Source organism: Solenopsis invicta, chromosome 14, assembly GCF_016802725.1.
Source record: "Solenopsis invicta isolate M01_SB chromosome 14, UNIL_Sinv_3.0, whole genome shotgun sequence".
In the NCBI taxonomy this organism is placed as follows: Eukaryota; Metazoa; Arthropoda; class Insecta; order Hymenoptera; family Formicidae; genus Solenopsis; species Solenopsis invicta.
The window spans coordinates 17,378,045-17,401,949 of NC_052677.1; the positions used below are offsets into that span (position 1 = coordinate 17,378,045).

A 23,905-nucleotide genomic window follows, 5' to 3' on the forward strand; every position below is an offset into this window, starting at 1 on the left:
ATTAATCTGACATATTTAATGTAATACCTTTTAACACGTTCGTTAGTAATCTATTTAAAATACTGTTTTGTAACTTTCAACATTCTTTAAAAGAAGAACGTGAAACTTGCATTTTCTTCAATCAGATGTTCTCGCTCTATATACTTTTGCGTACTCCTCTGTGAGGTCTGTTGTGTCAGTAACCTACAGTTATTCATGTATGATATCGTACCCCTTCGTAGAAAAAGAAGTCACGCTTCGGAAGAGAACGTTCCGAGAGCGATCGCATCAACACAATTCTTTAACGAGGATAATTTCGGGGTGGCGCGACATCGCGATCTACCGCGTCTGCGTTTCGCTCTGATTCTACTCGCGTGTAATTTCGTGCGGGCGCACGCACACACGCACACGCACACGCACACGCGCGCACACACACACACACACGCACGCACGCACGCGCGCACAGACGCACACGCATACGCGCGCGAACGCGAAGGTGAAGGTGAATTTTTGCGCCTCTCTCCGTGAGAAGAAACGCCCGCACGGTAAGACACTGATATATCTTGTCGGGGGGGCGCCGCACCGCCGATCCCCGCGTACGTCAGATACGAGATCCACCCGTGTATATTCGAGTGCGTACACGGATGGGGCACGCATGGATGACTGGGAACCCATTCCATCCCGGGCGCGTGAGGACGATCTTGATCGCGAACGCCGGCGACGTGAGATCGCACGAGGAGGAACACGGCGAACACCCGCGAACGGCCTCGATTCACGTAAATCGCTTCCCTCGATCCCGCGGGAAGAAGATTCTCTTTGAGCAACCGAGGACTCGCGGTGTATCCCTATTAGATTCTATTACACGCGAATCCCATCGCTTTTCCTGTGTAATTACCGGATCGCTGTTACACGTATTCGTGCAATGAGAGGTTCGCAGGCTGTTGCGGAATGAAACTTTTTTGCATATTTAATCGCTCATTTCTCTGGATGTTCAATTAGCAATTACGACATTAGATTTCTTAGGCCCGTTTGCACTAATGTAGCTTAACTTCAAACTCAATTTAACTTACTTTCCACCATTTTCCAGTTCGAAGAATTAGAAAAAGATAGAAATTAAACCAAGTTTCAAAGTTAAGAGAAAAGTTTCTCCGAGTAAAAAAAAAGTTATTTGGATCAAAGAAATTTGTGCACTGATGTATGGTTAGAGAAAAGTTTCTTTAATTTGAAGAAATTTTTTGATTGTTTCTTGTATTAGAATTCTAATACAACATATATTCACTTGTTGGAATTAATCTTTATCTTTAAGGCTCAATATTAAAAATTATAATCGCTTTTTTGTTTTGTCATTTCTTAAATAGAGATTTATAATCGTATTAATTATTTGTCCTAATAAAAATAATATGTTTCATTGATATGAAGTATATATATTATTTGACTTACGATCAATTTGATTTATGATCAAAGTTGTAAGTAAAAAGATATCTATACCCTATAAAGATGATTTGATTATTATATTTGACAATCTTAATGATTAATTATGTATTATTATTATGTTGATATTACGTAAATAATTAATAAACAGTTTTAATACCTACGTAAAATAAATAAAACAGGGAGACCTTGATCTTGCAGTCAGCAATCTCTACGCCACAAGTATAAGTGCACGCCGGTCCTTAAACGGTTTCGTAACGTCGTGTCGGGCTCAGAGGTCACAACGGAGTGACGACGGACGGGACGTTATTGCGTGCCGATCGTTCCGAATCGGTCGGTTGAACGCGCAGAGAATATCGCCTTCTTACCACGTTAATTAATTGCAGATCTCGGCTTGCCCGTGCGGTCCCCATTAAAGCTTAAAAATAATTGAACTGGATTCCAACGTGTCAAGGCTGGCGCATCGGCCTCGTATCGGTCCTTTTCATGTCGTTCATTAGTCATCGGGCCGCTGGTTCCGCGATAAACCCGTCAACAGCCAGAATCCTCTCCGAGCCTTATTAAGGCCTTTTTATCGCGCGATTTCCGAGAGATCCATACGTCGAGACATTGAATCACGATAATAACAGAATAATAGAGGAAGCGATAATTCTAATTCCAATTGTAAAAATCTTTTTCGAGAAGATCGGAGAGGAAAGAAACAATTATCGAGGGACTTACCGATGACCTTGGTACGAGGTCTTGACAAGTTTCACCGCGAAAAGGAACTGTATGGCGCAGACCAGCAGGCAACAGAGATTGAGGGATAGGGCGAGGGCGCACAGCGCTAGGGTGACCTCGTAGACGATCACGAACTCCTCCGGGCTGATAAGGCTGTTGGACGTGACCGTGAGCGGCGAGATCTTCAGCAGGAAGATGACCGAGAGCAGAGCTAAGAGTAGGGACACCAGACAGAGCAATCCGAGGCTCGTCAGCATTTCCTTGACGCCAGCCTCGTCACTACGATGAAGATTCCTGGACAGGGACGAAGACCAGGAAGCATTGAGGGGTATCACCGTCGGCCCGCCAGCCACTTGCCCGGCCACGACAGGAAGCGCGGATGTGGCTGGCGCGGGTGACGGCGTCGTCTGACTCGGCAGCCGCGACAGCCTGGAGATGTCGAAGCCGCCGTTCGCCTTTGGCCTGTCCTGATGCAGGACGCTCGTTTGCGAGATCACGGTGTGGCCCAGCTGACTCGCCGAGACATTATGGTTGTTGTTATTGTTATTACCGCCACCGTTGTTGCCGTTAACGCCGCCGACCGGACTGACGCTGTTGACCGAGTGCTTGGAGGTCGACAGAGTCGACACGTTGAGCGCGTGCGAATGGTTCAGGTTCAAGCGTTGCGACAGGTTGTTGACGCTCAGCTGAGACTGATTCAGCGGATGCCGATGCGTCGACGAGGGGGTCGTCGCCGATTGGTGCACATTCGACATCGCCGTCGCTGTCGGTCTCGCCACGGAATCGTACACGTCGACCCCGCCGTTGTTACCGCGATGCCTGGTGAGGCCGCCGCGTGGCCCGGTGCTTCCGGTGAAATGATGATGATGAAGATGCTGCGGTTGCGACTGTTGCTGCTGCGGCTGCGGTTGTTGCGGCTGCTGCTGCTGCTGCTGTTGCTGCTGATCTTGGTGTAGGGAGCTGTTGTGCAAGTGGTGATGGTGGTGCTCGCCGTGCAACGAGCCCGAGCTCGTCTGATAATCATTGTGATGATGCCTGGAGCCCGTTGACGACGGCTGCCCCGTCAGAATGTGCTTCAGCATTACTCGACACGCTGGTGTCACGCGAAGTGAGACCACTTGTTCTCTTTTCCTCTGACACCGTGATCCTCACATGGTGATCTCGTGACGGAACAGAGTACTGAATTGCACCGAATCCACCGTGTCATAGCACGTAGATGTCAACTTTGTTCTTCCTCAGGCTAAACTCGTCGTATTAGAGGACGTCACTTTTCCCTTCATCACGATGAAACTAATTGTTTGTCGAGCTTCCAAGTCACATAACACTTAAGTTCAATTCTCTTCAATTTAGATTCTCCGTATTGAAAGATATATTACTTCTTTTTTGTAGTCACGACGCGCAGAATGTTTCGCAACGATTAAATTTCTCTACGAGCCGCACTAAGTCAACCGCGAATTAATTATCCATCGATTTCGAACTTCGCACAATTTCAAATGATTTCATCTTCGTCACCAAAACTGTCGTATTAAAAAAAAATCACTTTTCAAATTCGTCCGATCTTTATCCTAAATATACGTAAAGGCACATCTGCCGGTCTTCAAGCAGGGGGTATCTCTCGTTCGTCCCAATCGCGATTCAGAGTTCATTAAAGCTAGGGGGAATACGCGTGAACCAATACGCTTGTTCGAGCGCTACGTTCCCGGACTCAGCGAGTTGCTGCACACCAGTTGCTCCACCATGGCGACGGCATCCACCAGACGGCGGCGGCGGCGGCGGCGACTCTCACATATCGAGTTCACAGCGTGGAACTATGCGACGACAGCGGGTTGCAGCGGAACGGGTTCGCTAAGGGCATGATCGGGTCGATCTGCGAGGGGCCTCTCTTTCTCTCTCTCTCTCTCTCTTCTTTTCTTTATCAACGACGACGCAATCGGTCGATCGGTTAAGGCGGCTGCAAGCTCGATTTTCTACCACCGTCTTCTCGTCGGGTACGCACGAGCTCGTCAGCCGGCATGGCTTCCGAGATGGTGCCGGCGGTGCCTCTGGAACAGGTCGGAGAAAATAATTAATGGACTGACTGTTCACTCTTCGCTGTCGGTCGGAATAGTCCGGCCGTAAAAAGAAGGATAGATATGGGGTATAATCAACCTGGCGTGGCACAACGAAGGAAACGGACTTCTCTCTTTTCCTCACTCGAGGATCTCTGAGCTTCGCGCAAACCGAAATATGCCGATTGGTCATACGCGACGAGTTCTGCCTTCAACGGGATGGAATTTAAAGAGTCTCACGTAGTTTCGATGGGAAAGTAAACACGCGACTGCCCGGCCGAAGCCGAAGCGTCGTTAACCAGCGTCGACCGAAATGGAAATTGTAAAAAAAGATTGTTATATGTTGCAGGAGCAAGAAGTAAAGTAGGTGACGTATCTCAAACACGGACGAGCAGATGAATAGCTTCGTTTTAACGGACTGCCGGCCGGTTGCATCGTGACGGAGCGCTTTAAGACGCGACCGTCTCTACTAACACAGAATGTAACGTGTGAAAAGGTTCTAGAATTGAAATTAACGTCGCGGTTTTTGTCAGGGTTTCTCAATCAAAGCGTAAAAGAAAAAAAAACACTCTTCGGCACTTAACGCTCGTTTTGTAATTTCAACTCCATAATTTTAAGCAACGAGTGGTATCTTTTCAAGATGTACGTAACTTTATTCTTAAAGCATCTTTTTTTTGTAATATATTAGGTGCGTATATATGCAAAATTCTTCCTCTCTAAGTCTCACAAAAATGAAAAGTCACTTAAAATCAATTTTTATTCTACAGGAGTGAATTTTTACTCTGAATAAAGAGACAAATCACTCAAAAAATTGCACACACTTAATTGTCATTTTTTTAGAGCGACATTTCACTCTATAAAATTTATAGCGAATTCGATTGGACGCACCAGTGCGCACTGGTGCGTCCAATCGAATTTACTATTACAGAGTTCGTAAAAAGATATTTGTTACGTGCATCTGCACATAGATCTCAAACAAAATGTGTTCAGTGAATGGAAAGAATGATTTGGCTAAAGTAGGGGAGAGTTCCCAAATACGCGTACAACTTATTTTATATTATTATATATTTCTCATGTATGAATAATTTTTCAAATAAATTGAATATTTAATAAATAATAATTAACAACAATAATATAATAATTGTAAATACAGATTTGAAAATAATTTTGTCAGATCATAATGTACTAGAATATCGAAATTTTTATCGCACACTGAAAAAAAAATTCCTAAATTTTAATATTTATTCAAATAGTACTAATGAAATATTTACTTACAATACATAATTATGTACACTCTACAAAAAAAATAATTAATACTTAAATTAGTGGTTCTTGTGTTGAATAAATATACATTTACATTTAATAAATATTTCATTAACACTATTCGAATAGATGCTTATTAAAATTTAGTAATTTTTTCCTCAGTGCATGCTTGAGCGTTCTGTAGAATTATTTTGATGGCCTAACAAAATTATTTTCAGATTTTTATTCGGCTAAAAATTGTTGGTACTTCAGCAAAATTCTTCTTTCCGCGTACTTGCGGAGATTAGGAGTCAGTACGAGGACGCAGCACGGCGCGGCGTAATTAGAAAGATCGCGCGGTGCGCGGTACGCGTAACACTTAGCGGGCAGACGATGACCTTTAGCGGCGCACATTTGCTGCACGCGCTCGCGGAAAAGTCTCGTTGCGAAGTGGCACACGGTTGAGTGATTGAGCGGCGTATTATCTGATCGCGACGCGAAGAATCCATAGACAAATTGCCCGCAATCGTGCGAGATAAGCGAATCGCGAGGGAAAACTGGTCGATCTAGCGGTGTCCGGTTCGCGTGGAACAATTGCGATACTTCATTTAACGTGTGCACGGGTTATTATCACTTTCTACGACCGTACACAGCTTCTCCCAGAGAGAGAGAGAGAGAGAGAGAGAGAGGGGTGAGGGAGAGGAAGGAGAGAAGCTCGTTGTTCATACATTTCCTCTCACTCGGCACGAGCGGGTCACGCGAGCTCGTCTCTTCGCTTACCTAACGGCATGCATATAGAGTCATCCGGAATGTAATTGCAATTAGAAATTCCCTCGTGAATTTTGAGAGATAATTCCCTTAATTAGAACGTACCATACGGAAATGATTCTTGAATAGTTGTAAATTAAAGGCTGCGTAATTATTTATATTTATCTTGACTTAAACTGAGGTTCAACTAAAAAGTTTCATACGCGTAAGTACAGAAATAAATTAGTATTAAATCATTCTTGAAAAAATTTGATAATCTTAAATAGATGTAATTCGACAGAAACAAAATTTCTTCATGTAAGCAATTGAAAATTAGTATTAAATATTGTAGTTTCATGAAGGAATTTTGTTTCTCCATGTAAGCAAATTATGTCTGTTTAAAATTATCTAATTTTTTCAAAAAGACCTTAACGTTCTTGCTTATATATGAAACAATGACTTATTCATTTGATACTAATTTTTTTCTGTGCAGAAAGAACAACTTTGTCGAAATATCGATCTGAAAATAATTGTGTTGGACCATTAAAAAATGTATATTAGACGCTTTAGTTGGTTGTTAGAGCGTTGAAACTTCTTGCAGCAGTATCATCACGCTTGAATGTCTCTCATAATTATTTTATTAGTCCAATATAAAATTATTTTCTGATGAGTATTCAGTTAAATTTTTAGATATTTTTTTGGGTGCTACAATAAAATTGTTCTCTTCATGTATTGTTTAAATTTCAACTTGAAGTTTAAGCGTCACGTTCCGTTAGCGTAATGACTTCGATATGTGTTAAATAAATGAAAAAAAAGGGGATAATGACATGAAAGGAAAAAACAACTCTATTGTCATGTCAATCCATTTCATGCAACATAACGATTAAATGGTCGGTATGTATATATACTTTATTGAACATGCCATTACCGAGAGCCACGAAGAGACTCATTCCGGATCGATGAACTCGATTGTAACTCGGCGCCGCAACGCCTACATGCCGCAATGAAAAACATGTTTACGAGGTGGTTTTTATATTTCCATCTTGTTCGCATAAAAAAAATATATATTTGTATTCCCTGTGTCACGCATCCCCAAGAACGACTCCGAATTATTTGGAGAACGGAACGGGGTTATTTTCCGACGCGCGAATATACGAGGGAAGCACAGTCAATCGGCCTGCTTCCCACATCTTTTCGCAATATCGTTACTTCCGTTTACAGGTCGCTCTTTTTCGCGATGTTAAACCTGCGTCGCAAGATTAATCAGGATTCTTAGCAAGGCAAAAAAAATTTAAAAAAATTTTTCCCGGTCACTTTTTGGAAAAATTCCCCGAATAAAACAAGAAAGAGGCGCTTAAAGAAAAAAAATATATATTAAAATGTTTTATTTATGACAAACAAAATTTTTTTTAACGTTATATTTTTCGATTCTCTGATTTTTTCCTGATTTCTCTAACTGCTACCAATCCTGTCGACGCTACTCTCCGATCGAGAAGCTTACGCGTGTTAACTTTAGTATTATGAAAATCGTTTCGAAGCCTTTGCTTTGCGTTATTTGCTTTGTATTGTCTTGTTTTACGAGGCTTCATAAAATTCTTTGCAGAATGAAATCGAGCCGACATACGCCGACACAGATCCAAGCAGTTGCTGAGGAATGTAAATAAACGAAGTCCAGAATACGTCGTTATCACAACTCAAAGCGCGCACGTGAAATAACGCGAATTCCTCGTGTTCGTTCAAACATTTCTTACTTTTAATGTACACGGTTTTTACAAGGTAAACAAACTTATAGCAGAAAATTATAATACTTTTCGTTCGACGAACTTTCCGTTGCTTCCTAACCGCCACGTTATTTTCAGATAATTTTCAGGAGCTTTCTTCACTTTGTTCTAACTCAAATGTACCATTAATCCTGTCTCTTTTCCAATTCTCAGGCACAAAATGTAAGAGGCTAATAAAGCTACACGGAGAGAATTTTCTCATGAAGTTTACCCTTGTTATAGTAGTCGAAGAATAAAATTATATTTCGAAGAATTTTACGTAATTTTTTCTCCGATTTATTAATATCTGCTGCACATATTTTATGTTTTAATACAGCAAAATATATTTATACTCTAATAGTAAAAATTTTGCCTTAAAACATTTTGCAATGCTGCGTAATAATTTGTATTAAGCAGTTTATAAAAAGTCTTGCCATGTATTTTCAAAATTCCTATATCATTACTCATACTAGACGTTACGTTGTCTCGAGCTATCACCATACACATGATACAATTATTTTTAACAAATTTTGTGACAAAATACAATTGTGATAAAACAAAAATAATAATTATAATATGGATGTTCAAGGTGGTCGTAAGAACGTCTCCCGGAATTTTCTATGGCGGGCTCGAGTGTTATAATTATTTTGATGCTGCAACGAAATTAATTTCGAGTCGTGTCCGCAGCTAAATTTTGAGATGTTTTAGCAAAACCGTTGTTACCGTGTATATAAAATCAGCATTATTCGTCCGTGAACCAATTACGCGTTAAATGTGATCCTACGTGCATCTCGTCGTCACGGTACCCTGACTTCTTATCGAAGGCAATCTTTGTGGCGTAACATGATTCGATCCCGCAAATTCCTCTCCTCTCCTCTCTCTTTCTTATCCCTTGCCACCGCACGATATACCAGATCGCGTGCTACGATCCAGAACCGCAAGATCGGCTATCGTGGGCCGCGGGCGTCTCTCTTTCTCTTTCTCTCTCTCCGTTGTCAATAGTCAGACTTAACTCATAGAAACGGGTTCCGCTCGCATTCCGGACGTCCAGCCTGCGGTTCGCGGCAGAAAGCGTATCGCCGCATCGATATATCTGCGCGCGTGATGAGCGGGATTCCGGTAAAACGCCGCTCGCGAGGACCGCTCGCAGCGGTCCGTCGAACTTTGATAAAAGATTCCGAAGGCAGCATCGCAAACCGAAGTATACCTTCACATTTCAATTTTTATTTTCACGCTAGATATACGAGCGGGTCAATTACCATTCTTGCGTCCTATAGCGGGATTCTGTAATATAAATTATTAACGACAATTCGGCATCGTTTTACATTGCCATCTCTATCACACATTGAGAAAAGAAAAGTCGTTAACTAGGTTAATTGTCACGCTAATTGACGCGACCATTTGTTTAGTAAATTGATTATTTATCCGCCGTAGCGAGCCATCAATCGGCGGACACGTCGAGATAATCGGTAAAGACGTACGTTGTCCGTGATTGCCGAGTGAAAATGACGTACGGGCTCCAGCCGCGCGCGGGGAATCGCTAGGCTAATACCACTAGGATGTATTTAAGTTCTCCGACTCGTGCGTCGCGCGTTTATTTGCGGCCGCGCAATTTGCATGGAAACAGAGAGAAGCGCGGTTTGAGGAAGTCGCTTATTAGTGGCAACCAGGATATTATCGGCACGGTGCCATTGACATCATTATCGTCATTCCCGTCGTTTCGCTCAGGTAGCGAGAATTTCTAACCAGGATGGACGACGGTCCTTTATATTGATTACTGGCAAGTTTATTATTCCGTATTGATTACAGATGATTCTCAATTTTTAATCAAAGTCAACACGGGTAATCTTTTATCAACTTTCGGGCTTGGGAAAGTTAATATATTCTTTTAACAAAATAAAGTTGATCATGTTAATTTTATGCGTAATATTTGTGTTATTTTCTAACATATTTATCTTGTGTTAAATTAACACAAATCTTGAGACCGTTTGGAAAATGCAATATATGTTAAAATTTAACATCAATTTTTTTGTGTACTTGAGAAAATATGTGATTAATGTTTCGGTCTGTTGAAGAGTTAAACCATTCCGAAGTTAAACTGAACAACTTCATTTTTGGTAAATTTTTGAAATCTTGATGTTAGAATAATAGTTGATAATTTTATCAATTTTTCACTTTTTCTATCACTTTTTTCTAAATTAATTGCAATTTCATTTTTAAAAGACTCATTTACAAACAGTTCTATGTGTAGAAAGTCCTATGAAAGTATAAAAAACATATATATTTTTTCATGCAGAATGCTTTCTTAAAAATAGGAATCAAGCATTAATTCTGTATATTAATTCTGTATATTTTGTCCGAGTTCTAGTTGCAAACCTCGCGAGATATTGTTTCAGCGCTCACGGTGCGGTCAGCGAAATTACGGGATTACATGCGCGTGTGAGGTTTCCCCGACTATACGACCGAAGTCCTACGCGCACCGCGTCTTATCCAATTTCACGACTTCGTCGTCTTCCATCGCGGTCGTGGTTTCGTTTCCCTCCTTTTTATTTCCCGTCGGTGTTCACGACCGACGACCGTATCGCGTTTACGGGCGATCGATACGAGATAAATAGATCCCTGAAAGGAACGAACGCGCGTGTACTCCCGTTCCACTAAATGTACATTCCAAATATAGAGCTGTTCTAATTACGTAATTTTAACGCTTGCAGGTCACTTCCATCGTTTATCAGTGAATATAATCCAGTCTGAATCAATTTCTGTTCGGATTAAGAGTTACATTAAAGCGATCTTTTAATCTCGAACTGCTATATTGTGAATAGTGAATCTTCATTCAATATATTTTGTGTTAATTTTGCACTTGTGTCATTTTCTAACATGTTTATTTTGTATTAAATTAATATAAAACTTAGAACGTGCAATATATGCATGTTAAATTTAATACAAAGGTTCCAACTGATTTCGATCAGTGAGAGTATTCTCTTCATAATCGGAAATCACTGGAAAACAATGAATAATCACAATTAAAAATATAGCACTGCAAATCATCAGATTTCACTGATTTAGATAGTGGATTTTAATAAGTGAAAAAAATACGTCACAATGTTGCCTTCGATTCGACTCGCGCGGATTACGATCGACTACGTTTATGCATTTGCGTTTGCCAATTTCTAAATTAGCACGTTCTCCTAGGACCAGTGATACATATTCGTACGAGTTTCATTATTTTTATTTCCAATTTTTGTTTTTGTGGATCTAAAAATAAGTAGGATGTATTCGCAAGCCATCTGGCACAACGAGCGAATCGCGTTAATGATCTCCTAGCATACTGCGGCGGTCTGATATTCCCGGAAGAGATGCGTTGCCATGACATTATAACGCGATTCACGAGGCGACATCTAATATTTCTGATTGGAGAGCCGATGGAATCTGGCCTTTACGCAGACAGGTTCCTTTGAGAACACCTAATGACCATGTATCTCGTATGGGCCGAGTGCTTAAGTTACCGACGCGCAAGGGGGCACCATAAATACGCTCGTAACGCGCCGTCGTTCCCGAAATTTATTTTCGTTGTCCTTTCAGGGCAGATCGCCGAACCTGTTGGAATTATCGCGAGCATTACGAGAACGATCCTTCTCTCGAAGCACCAAATACCAAATCGAAAGGACTAAACACGAAATGACATTTTTTCTTTTTAATACCACCTTCTTCTCTAGTCTTCTTATTTACATATCTAAATTATCAACAAACTAAAACAAAATTATAGCCAGTAGGCATTATGATGGTGGCGTATGATCGTGCCAGTTTCAGTATCCAACGACTTCGTTGCGTTTCGTGCACGTCGCATAAACAAACGCATTTTTTTTTATCTGTTACGGTGAACGATCGTTTGATGTTATCATGCAGCATCGCGGATAAAATCTACGACGCTCGGAGAAGAGACACTCGGAGCGTTTCCGTTTTCACGTAACGGGCGATCGGCACAAATTACAGCCACCGGAGGGAGGAAGGTAGATCATCCAGTGCGGCTAGATCCGCGGCAAGGTCAATGATTTTCCGACCGCGGACCGATGAACTTGCGCCTCGCGCCAGTATACGTACGTACGTACACCGCGAGGTCCAGTCGTGGAGTCGGGCCTCGACGTGGCGACGAGAGGGCAAGAAGGAGAGAAAGAGAGGATGGGAGAGAAGAAGCGAGAGAAAGAGAGGAGAAGGCAAGGTCGTTGCCTAGATAACAGTTGCAAGGTACAGTTGGCTCGCATGCCTGCAACTTCGGGGGAAGAGGACGAAGGGATGCGTGAAGGAGAGAAAGGGCAGCTGAAGGGATCGATGTAACAAAAAGGAAAAAGAAAAGAGAAAGAGTAGGAGAGAGAGAGAGAGAGAGAAAGAAGGGGGAACGCAAGAAAAGGAAGATAAGAGGCTTTGCGTCAGCGAGAGAAGAAGAGTGTTCGAATAACGAGCGCAACGGGGCCCTATAAAAGGGCAGGCGAAACAGAGAGGGGGATTGGAGGGGTTAGAAAGGGTTATGCTATCGGCGTGATATCTCTTCTTTTTTTCTTCCGCCGCTACGGTTAGAGGGACGACGCGAGAACGCAGTGATGTAAGAGAGATGTACCTATAATATATACGGAGAGGGGCCCCTCTCTCCGCCGCTTCTTCTTCTTCTTCCTCCTTCCTACTCCGCCGTGACCGTGGGTCCGACCTCTTCCCTCTCGCTACATTCACCCTCTTTCCCCCTTACCTTCCTTCGCTCCTACCGTATACTCTCGTACCCTTCCGCCCTGCGCGTTCGCACTCCTCGCTCTTCCCGTTGCGGACCGACCTGGGAACACGGGCCCTACACATACGCGCCTGGACCCACTGAATTTAACGTGGCAGGTGCCTGCTGAATGGACGCGGCTAGGGCCCCGCAACGGTCCTCACCCGCCTGCTCGTTTCTCTCTCCTTACTTCGTCCCGATGCCGCGTCTCGTCTCGTCTCTTCGCCTGCCTGACTTTCTCTGTCTTACCCGTTTACGGCCGGCTCCTCTCTGTCTTCTTTGCCTCTCTCTCTCTCTCTCTCTCTCTCTCTCTCTCTCTTTCGTTCTCTCTCTGTCCCTCTCTGATGATGGCCGCGATCGCTCTTGCTTGCATTATGGCACACAAGAAACGCTCGACGAGCGCTCTCAATCATTTATACAGAGAGTCACCCCGCGTTGACGAGATCCTCGGCTCCTCTCCTTCTATCTTTCCTTCCTTCCTCCTCTTTTTCCCTCCTCGCTGGCCAACGGCGATGTCCGTGACGGTTTTGCTCTATCCGCCGCTGTTTCGCGGAATCGCGTGTAACGAAGAGCGATCTGGGCTCGCTGTTACCTGCTCGGCGGGCTCGTGTTGCTCTCGAGAAAACAGGTGGAGAGGCAGGTAGGCAGGCCAGGGGCCTGATAGACTGCGCGATGGATCGCGAATGAACGGCAATGTCATTCCTCGGCACGGAGGACCGAAGCGGAAACCGCTGAGGAATTTAGGTGCACGAGTTAGCTCGAAACGTACGGTGTGCGTAAAAACTGACGGGCTGCCGGCCGATTCAGCTGCTTCGTTATTACCCAGGAATTAGCGCATCTTCTACGCGCACGCAACTACCGCGCGTACGCCGTCCTTATCTTTGTCCATATCCGACGATCTCGGGAGATTAGATGGGCGGTTTAAAAATCGCCAGATGCCCTTTTTTAAACCCTCAACCACCCTGGTCAAATCTGGCCTACACGGCTATCTTTGTCACGTTTTAATGAGGAAATACACAGAAAACAAATTAGTATCAAATAAACAATTCATTCATATATGTATAAGCAAGAATATAAAATCTTCTTGGAAGAATTTCCAATCTTAAACAGACGTAATTTGCTTTACATGAAGAGGAAAATTGTCTTCATGTAAGTAAATCATGTCTGTTTAAGATTATAAATTCTTTCAAGAAGATTTTATATTCTTGCCTATATTTTTTTTTCTGTGTAAGTAAGAAGAATCTTTCCTTCTCATCGAGAACTCGGCTTAGAAAAATATTTAAGGTAGAATCGTGAAAAAGCGTGCAGCTTCGCGAGATATCTCATCTTATCGCCGATCCTTTATTTCCGTCACAGTTTTAATTCGATTCCCCGACTATTTACGCACTATTAATTACAATACAGTGACAGGTAATTGAATTAACTGCTATTAGCGTCAGTTGACATTAGCGAAGCCAATTCTATCTCTACCTCGTAGAGCGGACCGCGAATCTATTCTCGGACAATGCGGCTGCTTCGGGAGATGAGAAAGCACGAGTGAGGAGAAGAGCGCCCCGGCCAGGATCGTGCAAAGGTAAGAGAGGATGCAAAGAAGAATTGTGGGAAAGGGGAGAAAATTGCAAAACGACATACCGTGCGACCGCACACGCCGAGAGGATAATTCCATGGTGCGGCTTAAAGCCGCGCGCAATTTGGCCTCACGCCAACGTTTAAAATGTGTTACAACACAAACACCCTGGCGGGAGTAGTTCAAAAAAAAAAAAGAAAAAAAAAGAAAAGTACGAAACGCAAAATTAGCCTTCGGTTAATTCGAATTGTTCGATGAACGAAAACTGACGATACGTAGAATGAATCGTGTCTAAGGAAAATGCATTTAATTCGAGAAGGGGTGTTCTTCGCTTCCCAGTGTCAGAAGAATAAAGCTCACGTCACGACAAATTTTTTTATCGATCCAAAATCCATATCTACTATCTACCTTTCATTCTGAAGACTGAACTGACTTTTAGGTAGGGTATAAAAATCATGCTAGGTTGATCGTTCACGCAAAAAGAATGGGGTGACTATTTCCGAGATTAAGGCAGATTTCTCATCTTAATTATAAATCTCAGGTATCATGAGAAAATTCTTGCTTATCGCGACTTCCTGATTCGCAACTAAAGCTGCATTTACAGAAAATCTGCATTTGTCTATTTTCATCGGCGATTTATATATTACATTATTATACTCTCCCCCATCAAAAGATTTGAAATCCCGCGCAAAATATTGCTCGTAATTATCGGCCTTACGCGCGGATTCTCGTTTCTCCCGCGCGTGCATGCGATCCTGCTTTGCAAAGTGTGCTAATATGTGATTTACACAAGAAGATAGAATTATCGCCGCCGCCGCGCCGTCGATACCGCCAGCCGAGGAAGCGACGAGGAAACGAGTCGTTGCGGTTAACGCATGAATACGATGCCACACGCTGCCACTTTGCGGGGAAAATCTCGTAGGTTTGACGTTCCCCGCGGGATATTAAAGCCGAAACGCGCGCGTCTCGTATTCCCGGGGCGGAGAGCAGGCTAAAAAAGCTGACAAAGCTGTGAGTGCCCACAAATCGGATCGCGACAGAACAAGAGAGCAGCGTTCCCACCTCCTCGCGGGATATCGTCGCGAACCGATCGACAAGCTTAGGACAAAGTATCGTGTTACGGTATCACACTCGTACATTTACCAGCGATCCTTGTGCACTCGCCAGAGACTTCGCCAGCTACGTATTTTATATTTCGTAAATGATTTCCAAAGATGTCAAATTTGTCATGTAAGGTCATACGAGTAAAATCTAAATAAAAAATTATGATCAACCTTATAAAAAAGAAATTGTTAAAAGTCACTTTACGGGCTTGTTCTTTTCAGCCTAAGGCCTTACGAAGAATTACAAGGGAATATTAGACATTAGAAATGGAAATTAAAATTTTAGAATTAGTTTCTTCAATGAGCACTATAGATAAATAATAAATTACGTTATATCTTATACGGCACATTCATGTCTTGCGTCTTGTTCATATCCATTATGCACTACGATCAATATTCATTGAGAAAACTGATTTTAAAATTTTAATTTCCATTCCTAATGTCTATAATACTTCTCTATTGTGCGCAGAGCCTCAGGCTGAAAAGAACAAGTCCGCAAAGTAAGACGCTTTAAACAATAAATTTCTTTTTCAATAAGACTAGCTATAATTTTTACTTGGATTTTATTTATTTATATTATTCTTTTTGTGTAATTTTGTGCTTATATAATATTTTGAAAGTGAATCAAAGTGACTAGATATTTTTCTTTTAAAAGTTTGTAATTCTTTTATGCTTATTTATTGAATTATCTGGAGAAAAGGGCGAATGGAAAACGGAGGTTCTCTCCGTGTCTCGAGAGAGAACCCGAACGGATACCCGTGTCGACGAAGGCGAAAAGGAAGCCTCGAATGTCCTCGGGAATGCATTCCTGCCGTTGGTACAACACACCTGCCGCGGATCCGCAGATTGCGCTTGTTATCGCGATTAAACGCGCGCGCATCATTGTCGGCGGCGTCTCGGCGAGCACGAGTAAAACCGAGCTAAACGAATTCAAGCAACTCTCACGCTTAAATTCCGTTTTCATTGCTTTCGCTATTTTGCAACTATAACGTTTGTCCGCCGCGCGCGAGCGGACCTTCCTCCGTGAAACGACAAATCCGTAAACCCGTCTCGGCGTGCCTCTCAATAATGCGACCTTGAATTCCAATGCCTCCGCCGCAAACCACTTCGTGTTACATTCTCGTCATCGGAATTCGAACCAGCGGGACAATGCGCACGTCCGATTTAGGACTGGCACGTAAGAATTTCAGTGGAACGTGATAAGGACAAAAGCTTCCTTATTTCCGCTTCCAGACGGATTTCACGTAACACGCGTGGCGTCCTCGGAGCGGCGCGCGACACGTTCCGAGATAAACGAACGGGTCTGTTTATCAAATAACGATAATGATAACGGAGAGAAAGAGAGAGAGAGAGAGAGAGAGAGAGAGAGAGAGAGAGAGACCACGTGGCGGTGACACGCGTGTGTTTGCTCGATGAGAAAAAAATAGGTCGTGCAAGCAACGCGTTTTGCGCGAATACAAAACGACAGAGGCGACGTGAACTTTTATGGCGGTGACGTAAGGCACCGAACTAATCTCGTTCGTGACCTCATTATATTATGTCCTTTTTTTCTCTTCCTTCTTTATTTCGCAAATTATGTGGCCAAGAGCACGCTATCTCGTGAACTCCGTCAGTACGAAGCTCGTAGATTGGATCGCAACATGAATCGAGACAGTAGAGCCGAATAATTTGTACGATCAAAAGTGACGTCAACTTTTTAAGGATGTATCACATCTATTTTCAAAATAATAAAAACATTACAGATCGTTCTATGCTGCATTTGAAAGCAACAAAAGAATTCGCAACGATTTTCTACCTTAAGAAAAAATTTTTTTACTTTGATAAAAAGTAGAAATGTAGTCTAATAAAAATATATTAAAAAATAATGACGAAAATCTTAATCTCTTTTTGTATGAGTGCTTTAAGCATTCAAGATGATTTTACGTAAAATTTTATTGCAATACAGAGATTAGTTCTGTGAATAAATTTATTTTTACTTTTATATTATTTTATATTTTTTCTTATTTCTTTTATATTTGTATTATTTTTATATTTATTCTATATTATTTATTTATAGAACAATTAAATTCAGAATCGTTAGAAAATTTTGCATAAATCTTGAACATTTACATAATGAAAATAAATACATTCGTAAAAATAGATGTAATACATCCTTAAACAATGGTGAAGCACGTGATTGAAAGGAAAACAATTTCGAAATAATTTTGTGCACTTTTTTATCGTCCTATATAATTTGTATCACGGAGGAAACTTTATTCGCAGCTATCGTACGGTTTCTGAATTATCGATTTCCAACGTAAAAGCTACAGAAATTGTATCAGCACGCAATGTGAGTATCGACCATTTGATTTCTCGGAGCTGCCGGCATGGCGATCTAAAAATGCCTCCCCCCAGAAATAGGATGCCTTCAATTATTACGTTTTTAAACTGGGCCACTTGGTTTGAGGGTGGAAATCAATTACCGCTGAAAAACCGGCGAATCAATTACCGGTGAAACACGCGTTTGCTTCTACGAGAAGTTCTGTCTTGGATTTGAATAAAAATGAAACTCCCCATTCAGAGTCCGCGTTCAAACGCAAAACATGACGCATCTATTTCTGCATGGTATTTTGTAACTTTCGACATTGTTTCTCGAATATAAAACGGTCGTTCTCAATGAGAAAAACGTAATGATAAAATTTTTCACAGTGCATTCATTTATAAAAGCGTCCAATTCGAAAATAGAATCCCGTTTGTTTTAAGTAAGAATTTGAAGACTATCTCCCAAGATTCAAAAGGATTATAATCGATGTAATTACGACAGCTCTCAGTTAATTATTTCTAACGCTGCTCGAAAGTCGATCGCGCTCGGTAGATTTTACAGATTAAAAAAAATATGCAGGAAATGAGTCACACGACTTTTCATTTATGTATGTACCTCTTTTAACAAAAGAGCTTTTAACATTGCCATCTTCAAAATAACAAATAATAAAAAAAAATAAAATAAAACAATAGAAAAATATTTTCTTTAATATTATAATATTATTAATCATAAACTTATTATTAAAATTTGCAATAACTATATTTTAACTCAATTGTCAAGAAAATATTCTTCCGTTAAAGATAACCGTTATATTTATGATGAGAAGAAAAAATACATTGAGTAAACGTTTTTCTTAGCAATAGAATTGACTTTTTTTTGTATTTAGAATTCTATTTCAGTATGTCGCATATTTCGTAACTTTTATCAAATTCATTTTTCAGTTGAAAATACAGCATCAGAAGATTGCAGAAACATTACATAAATCTTACTTTGGAACACTGTAATAATTGCTTGGAAATGTTGCGAAATGCTTATGCAATATTACTGCAGCGCTTCTAGAAACACTGAAATGTCTGTCCTCGGAAATATTACGCTCTAAAGCTACGGGAAGATTTCGGGAAAAATACTATACGAGAATTTCGAGTCGAAGCGAGAGGCGGCGGGCGACGAGCGAACGATTTCGGCGCGAACGTCGCGTTGCAGCTGCCACCGCAGTGCTTCCCTGTAATACGTTCGAACGAGGAGTGCGCTAACGCGGAACGACCCATTAATAAATTTCCCAATAAGAATCGATCGACGGCGAAAACCGGCCGCCTCGTCATAAGCCGCGACGTAAAAGCCGCGCTGTCACGCGTGCTTTCGCGCGCTTTAACGGAACGGTTTTGTCATCACTGCCTCTCACGTTCGCGGGACGCGAGACAGTTTACGAGAGTTTCGCGTTCTGACGAATGCGGGAAACGCGTGACAGATCGCCGAGCAAAGGGAAAATGAGAAACGGAGAGAAGAGAGCAAAACCGGCAGACCTAGACACGGAGCTCATGCTCGTGTGCATTTGTACGGTACAGAAGTCTGGGCTCACCGAAATTATACCGGTTTCGGTATGCCGAGAGAGGAGCTCCGAGAGCGGAGCGGAATGGCGCGAGCGAGCGAGCGGAGCGAGAGTGAAAAAGAAAGACGGAGGAGATGGAGAAAGACGGGAAGGGAAAGAGAGAGAAAGAGAGTGAGAGAGAGAGACAGACGGTACAGAAGATTTCCGCGCGTCGGAGGCTGTGCGCGCGTCTATTCACGGCAATTTGGCGAAAGGAATCGAAAACGTGCGCTCTCTCGGGAAAGAGAGACCGCGGCATAGAGCCGAGGGGAGAGGGGGACAGGGAGGTAGACGTGGAGAGAAGCGGCGAAAGGGCTCGGAGCCCGTCCCTGGCGTAAGCGAAACCGGGCGGGCAGCTAACTCACCTCGTGCCACATTCCGCTGGGCTGTAGACCGTCGGCGTTTCCGACAACGACGACGACGATGACGGCGACGAGGAAGGAGATCGCGTAAATCCGCCGCCACGTGAATCCTCTTCCGCGAGACGACGGAGGAATCCTGCGGCGCGCCTCTTCTCCTCCTCCTCGTCCTTCTCTCCACCGCGCTCTTTTTCTTTCCGCGGCACCTGCGGCTGCCCGCTGCACTCGCGCACGTCGCTTTTCAAATTTTCAAACTCACACACTCACGCGCACACGCAGAGAGCACACGCGGCGACGGGGATGAGGACGGGGGATGCGCGCGCGGTCGCGCGGGCGCGTGCACGCAGGTACGCACGTGAGAGGATGAATCCCGAAGCGCCGAAGCACCAACCAGCCAGCCGACCAACCGACTAACCAGCCAGCCAGCCAACGGGGCTGCCCGCATACCACCACCGCGCACACACGCGCGCGCGGGCGCGCGCAGAGCGGCAACGGGTTTCTCACGGGGCGAAACGTCAACCGACACACACTCGACACTCTCGACACTCGGCTCGCGAGAGCGGCAGCTGCTGGATCTTCGGATAGCGTCGTAGCCCGTATCCCCGCGTATGCCGGCCTTACGTATATATCTCCTCGCGCTGCACACTCGCGCTCGCGCGCGAACTGAACCGGCTGAGCGACCAGCGTGCACTGACTGACTCGACTCGCTCCAACTCGCTCGACCCGGCGGAGTCGGAGCACTCGGAGCACTCGGAGGCCCGACGGCGCGCGGCCTAGTGCGATTCTCTAACTCGTTATGTTGTCGTTATGTGCCTATAACGACAAAAAACTGCGTTGCGCAGCTTTTCTATCATGTATAATATCTGCGCGACGACACTGTAACGATACCGAATTGTCATAACGAGTTAGAGAATCCCAGCACAGGCTCGCTCGCGGAGAATTCCGAGATACGCTGTTTAGAGGATCCTAAACATCTAAATACCGATCGCATTAGAGAATAAATTCATTTCTTTATTGGTTTGACAGATCACAAAATCCTTTTGAAGAACAAGTACGCATCAAAAAAAAAAAAAAAAAAAAACTTGAATAGAATAGATCGACCCAGACTTTACGAAAAAATCGGAAGAAACCTGAGAGCGGCCTGCATGCCCACGATTTAGCTGACACGACGCCATCTCTACAACGTCACGTACACTACGATGCCAATGTATAATCGGTCGGTATCTCAGAAAGCACGTTACCCCGCGACTGTTGGCACACCTGACGAAAGGAGCGCCGAGGGCGCGTACGCAAATTTCAAATTTTTCCTATTCTAACGGCTTTCGCGCGCGATTCAGCGAATCGTCTTGTTGCGATTTATGCGAACGCAATCAGGACGAGGCGCGAATACTGAAATGTGGGGTCGAATAAACAGTAGATACAAATGAAATGACTCACCGTTCGCCGCTGGTGAACCACCGGTCGCTCCGTCCAGCTCCGCCTCGCCCCGCAGCAACTCTCGAACGCAGCGTTCGACATCCAAGATCCTCATCACGACGACGCGTCTTGATTCACACTTGGCACAAACGCGCGATATTTCGCTTTCGACACTCCCGCTACTCCCGCGCGTCGAAAACTCGAGATACGGGATACGAGGTAACGGAGAAAATACGATTGCGCGACGCGACTTTGCACCCGACCGACCGTTGCCGCCTGAGCGACACGGTGAATCGAAGATCCTCCTCACGACGATACGTCTTGATTTACACTTTGCACGAACGCGCGACACTTCGCTTTCGGCACTCACGGTACTCACAGGTACTCACGCGCGTCGGAAAATTGTGCGGGACGACGAAGATGCGAGTTAAGATGCGCCGCGACGCGTCGCGTTGTCCCGCCCGTCCGTTGCCGTTTGAGCGATACTAGCGACACTGTGCAGATGACGTGAAACCAACACGGTCACCGCGCAAACGCACAATGCGCTGGCGCAATTTTTAAATTGTTTTCCAAGTTATAAATTTACCTATGTAAAAAACATAGAAAAATACATATAAAAAACAATATATACATATATTATTTTAAATAACAAAACAGAATATTTGTAAATTGAGTTTATCCGAAACAATTACATTTTGTTGTTTTGGATAATTTTAATTTATGAATAAAATATAAATTGATCCGTATTCTGTTTTGTGAAAAAGCACTAATTTTTACAAATTACATCATTCTAACTTAAAATGCTTTTCAAAGTAAACTCTTAATTTAAATTAATCTTAATGCAACTTTTCAGTTAGTTGGTCGTTCATGCAATTTTTAATGTAATTAAATTGATTTTATAAATATAATAATTTAATTAAATTTTGTTTAAATATATACATATATATAATATCAACTTATCAGCTGATTAAAAATGTATCACATCTCAAAGTATTAGTCCAAATTTTATTGTTTTATTAAGTTTATCTGTGTATCTGTGTAAAATTTTAGCATATAATTTAATGCAATGACAATAAAAAAAAACGTAGTCTACTTAACGTAGACATTAGTAAGCTATTGATTCTTTTTATTGCTTACATCTCACTGTTTAAATCTTTTTGTGTTTATGTCATAGCCCTTAGCCTGGCCTTTTTTAAGTCGACAATTACTATGCAATAGGAGGTTCGACAGCATATTGTCCAATAAATATGAATCAACCGTAACTTTATTTTGTAATATAATCGCTTTTTTTTACAGCAGAATGTCTTGTTTCTCAGTGAAGTATAATGAATACACATAATATAATTCATGGATATTTATCATAATCATACATCAATCAAAAATATTAAAATTATATATATATATATATGTGTATATATATATATATATATATATATATATATATATATATATATATATAACTGCTTTTCTCCGATAAAGAGACAATTTACAACATACATCTTTTTTTTTATCCTTATATCTTAGAGCTAAACCAACGATTAGGTGTTTCTTATGCGAGTTTTTCACATCTCACACGTGGAACCTAATCACGCTCAAACTTTTCACGCGCATTCTTCTATAAACAAATTGTATGCCGTATGCTTCTCAATCACACTACGAATTTCTAAATTTGTATTACAAGACATGTAACGCTTAATTGTAGTAATTCTTTTATCCTACGATGAAATTAAATCAACAAAGATACAGTGCACATTCGTATGCAAGTTAAAGAAAGCCGTTGTTGCTTATTTAAGGTCGGTATCTATGTATATATATATAAAACTTACATGGAAACCGTATTATAGAACGGATCGTCAAACCGTGCTCTTCGTATATAACGCGGATCTTGTCAATACTCCAACGTATATCTCATTTACGTATAACATATGTATATGTGTGTATATATGTATATGTGTATATATATATATATATATATATACATACACATACACATATATATATATATGCATGTTTACATATATATATATAAAATAATTACGAAATCCGTGCACCAAAAAGCATATTACACATTCACTCCCAACGGATTTCAACGTTCGGTCGTTCCTTTATTGAGAACGTACAAATAACACACCTCGCTACAAGATTACAATGTATCAGAATATCTGAAAGCAAACGGGACGATTGACTGTACTGCGAATACATTCTCGATCGAACGATGAAGCCGGGAAAGCGATTTCATTAAATAGCAGTAATCTATATTTTCTTTTTTTTTTCATGCAGATTCCGTTCATGCTCCTAAGAAACGTCGTAAAGATATTATACGATAATAAACTGTAGAATATCATCACGTTATGATTTACCCATACTCAGAACATTTTAAAGAAAAAAATGACATCAACGAAGCTACAACTCGATTTCCTGTGTTCCAAGATTGTCCTGATTGTGAAGTTTTCTTCATCTTATGGGGAGAAAGAAAGGACTTTGGAATAAATGAAAAATCTGTAAACTTTGACTCGTTCATATAGGCATAAAAATATGAATTGAATATAAAATAAATATAAAATTCTTCCGTTTGTATTATTTATACTATGCAGGATAATTCTCAAGTTTAAAAAATTTAAGGATGTTTTGGATATACTGTATGAGTTAAAAGTTATCAAAATTTAAAAACTAAAGACTTCTTAGATTTATTCTATTTCCTAGGGTAATGGTAATAGGAACAAATGGAATTTATCAGTTTCTACACGTTATCTATAGTTCTACTATAATTCCTACTAAAGATTACAAATTTAAAATTCTACATGGAATGAACCCGTTGCTCTTACATTAAACCAGCATATTCCAATTTGTATATTAACAGTAAAAAAACCATTTTTAAAGTTAC

General features: G+C 41.9%; 1 protein-coding gene across 1 annotated transcript in view; it reads right to left on the minus strand.

Annotated features, from left to right (window-relative positions):
* Positions 1-20,327, minus strand: part of LOC105207687 — a 38,226-nt gene extending 17,899 nt beyond the window's left edge. The window contains exons 1-2 of the mRNA XM_039457436.1: positions 19,612-20,327; positions 2,131-4,172 (exon numbers count right to left, since the gene is read on the minus strand). Coding sequence (XP_039313370.1) covers positions 2,131-3,212 — 1,082 coding nt within the window. The 5' untranslated portion in view covers positions 3,213-4,172; positions 19,612-20,327. The remainder of the gene's footprint in view (positions 1-2,130; positions 4,173-19,611) is intronic.
* Between the last annotated feature and the right edge of the window lie 3,578 nt (positions 20,328-23,905).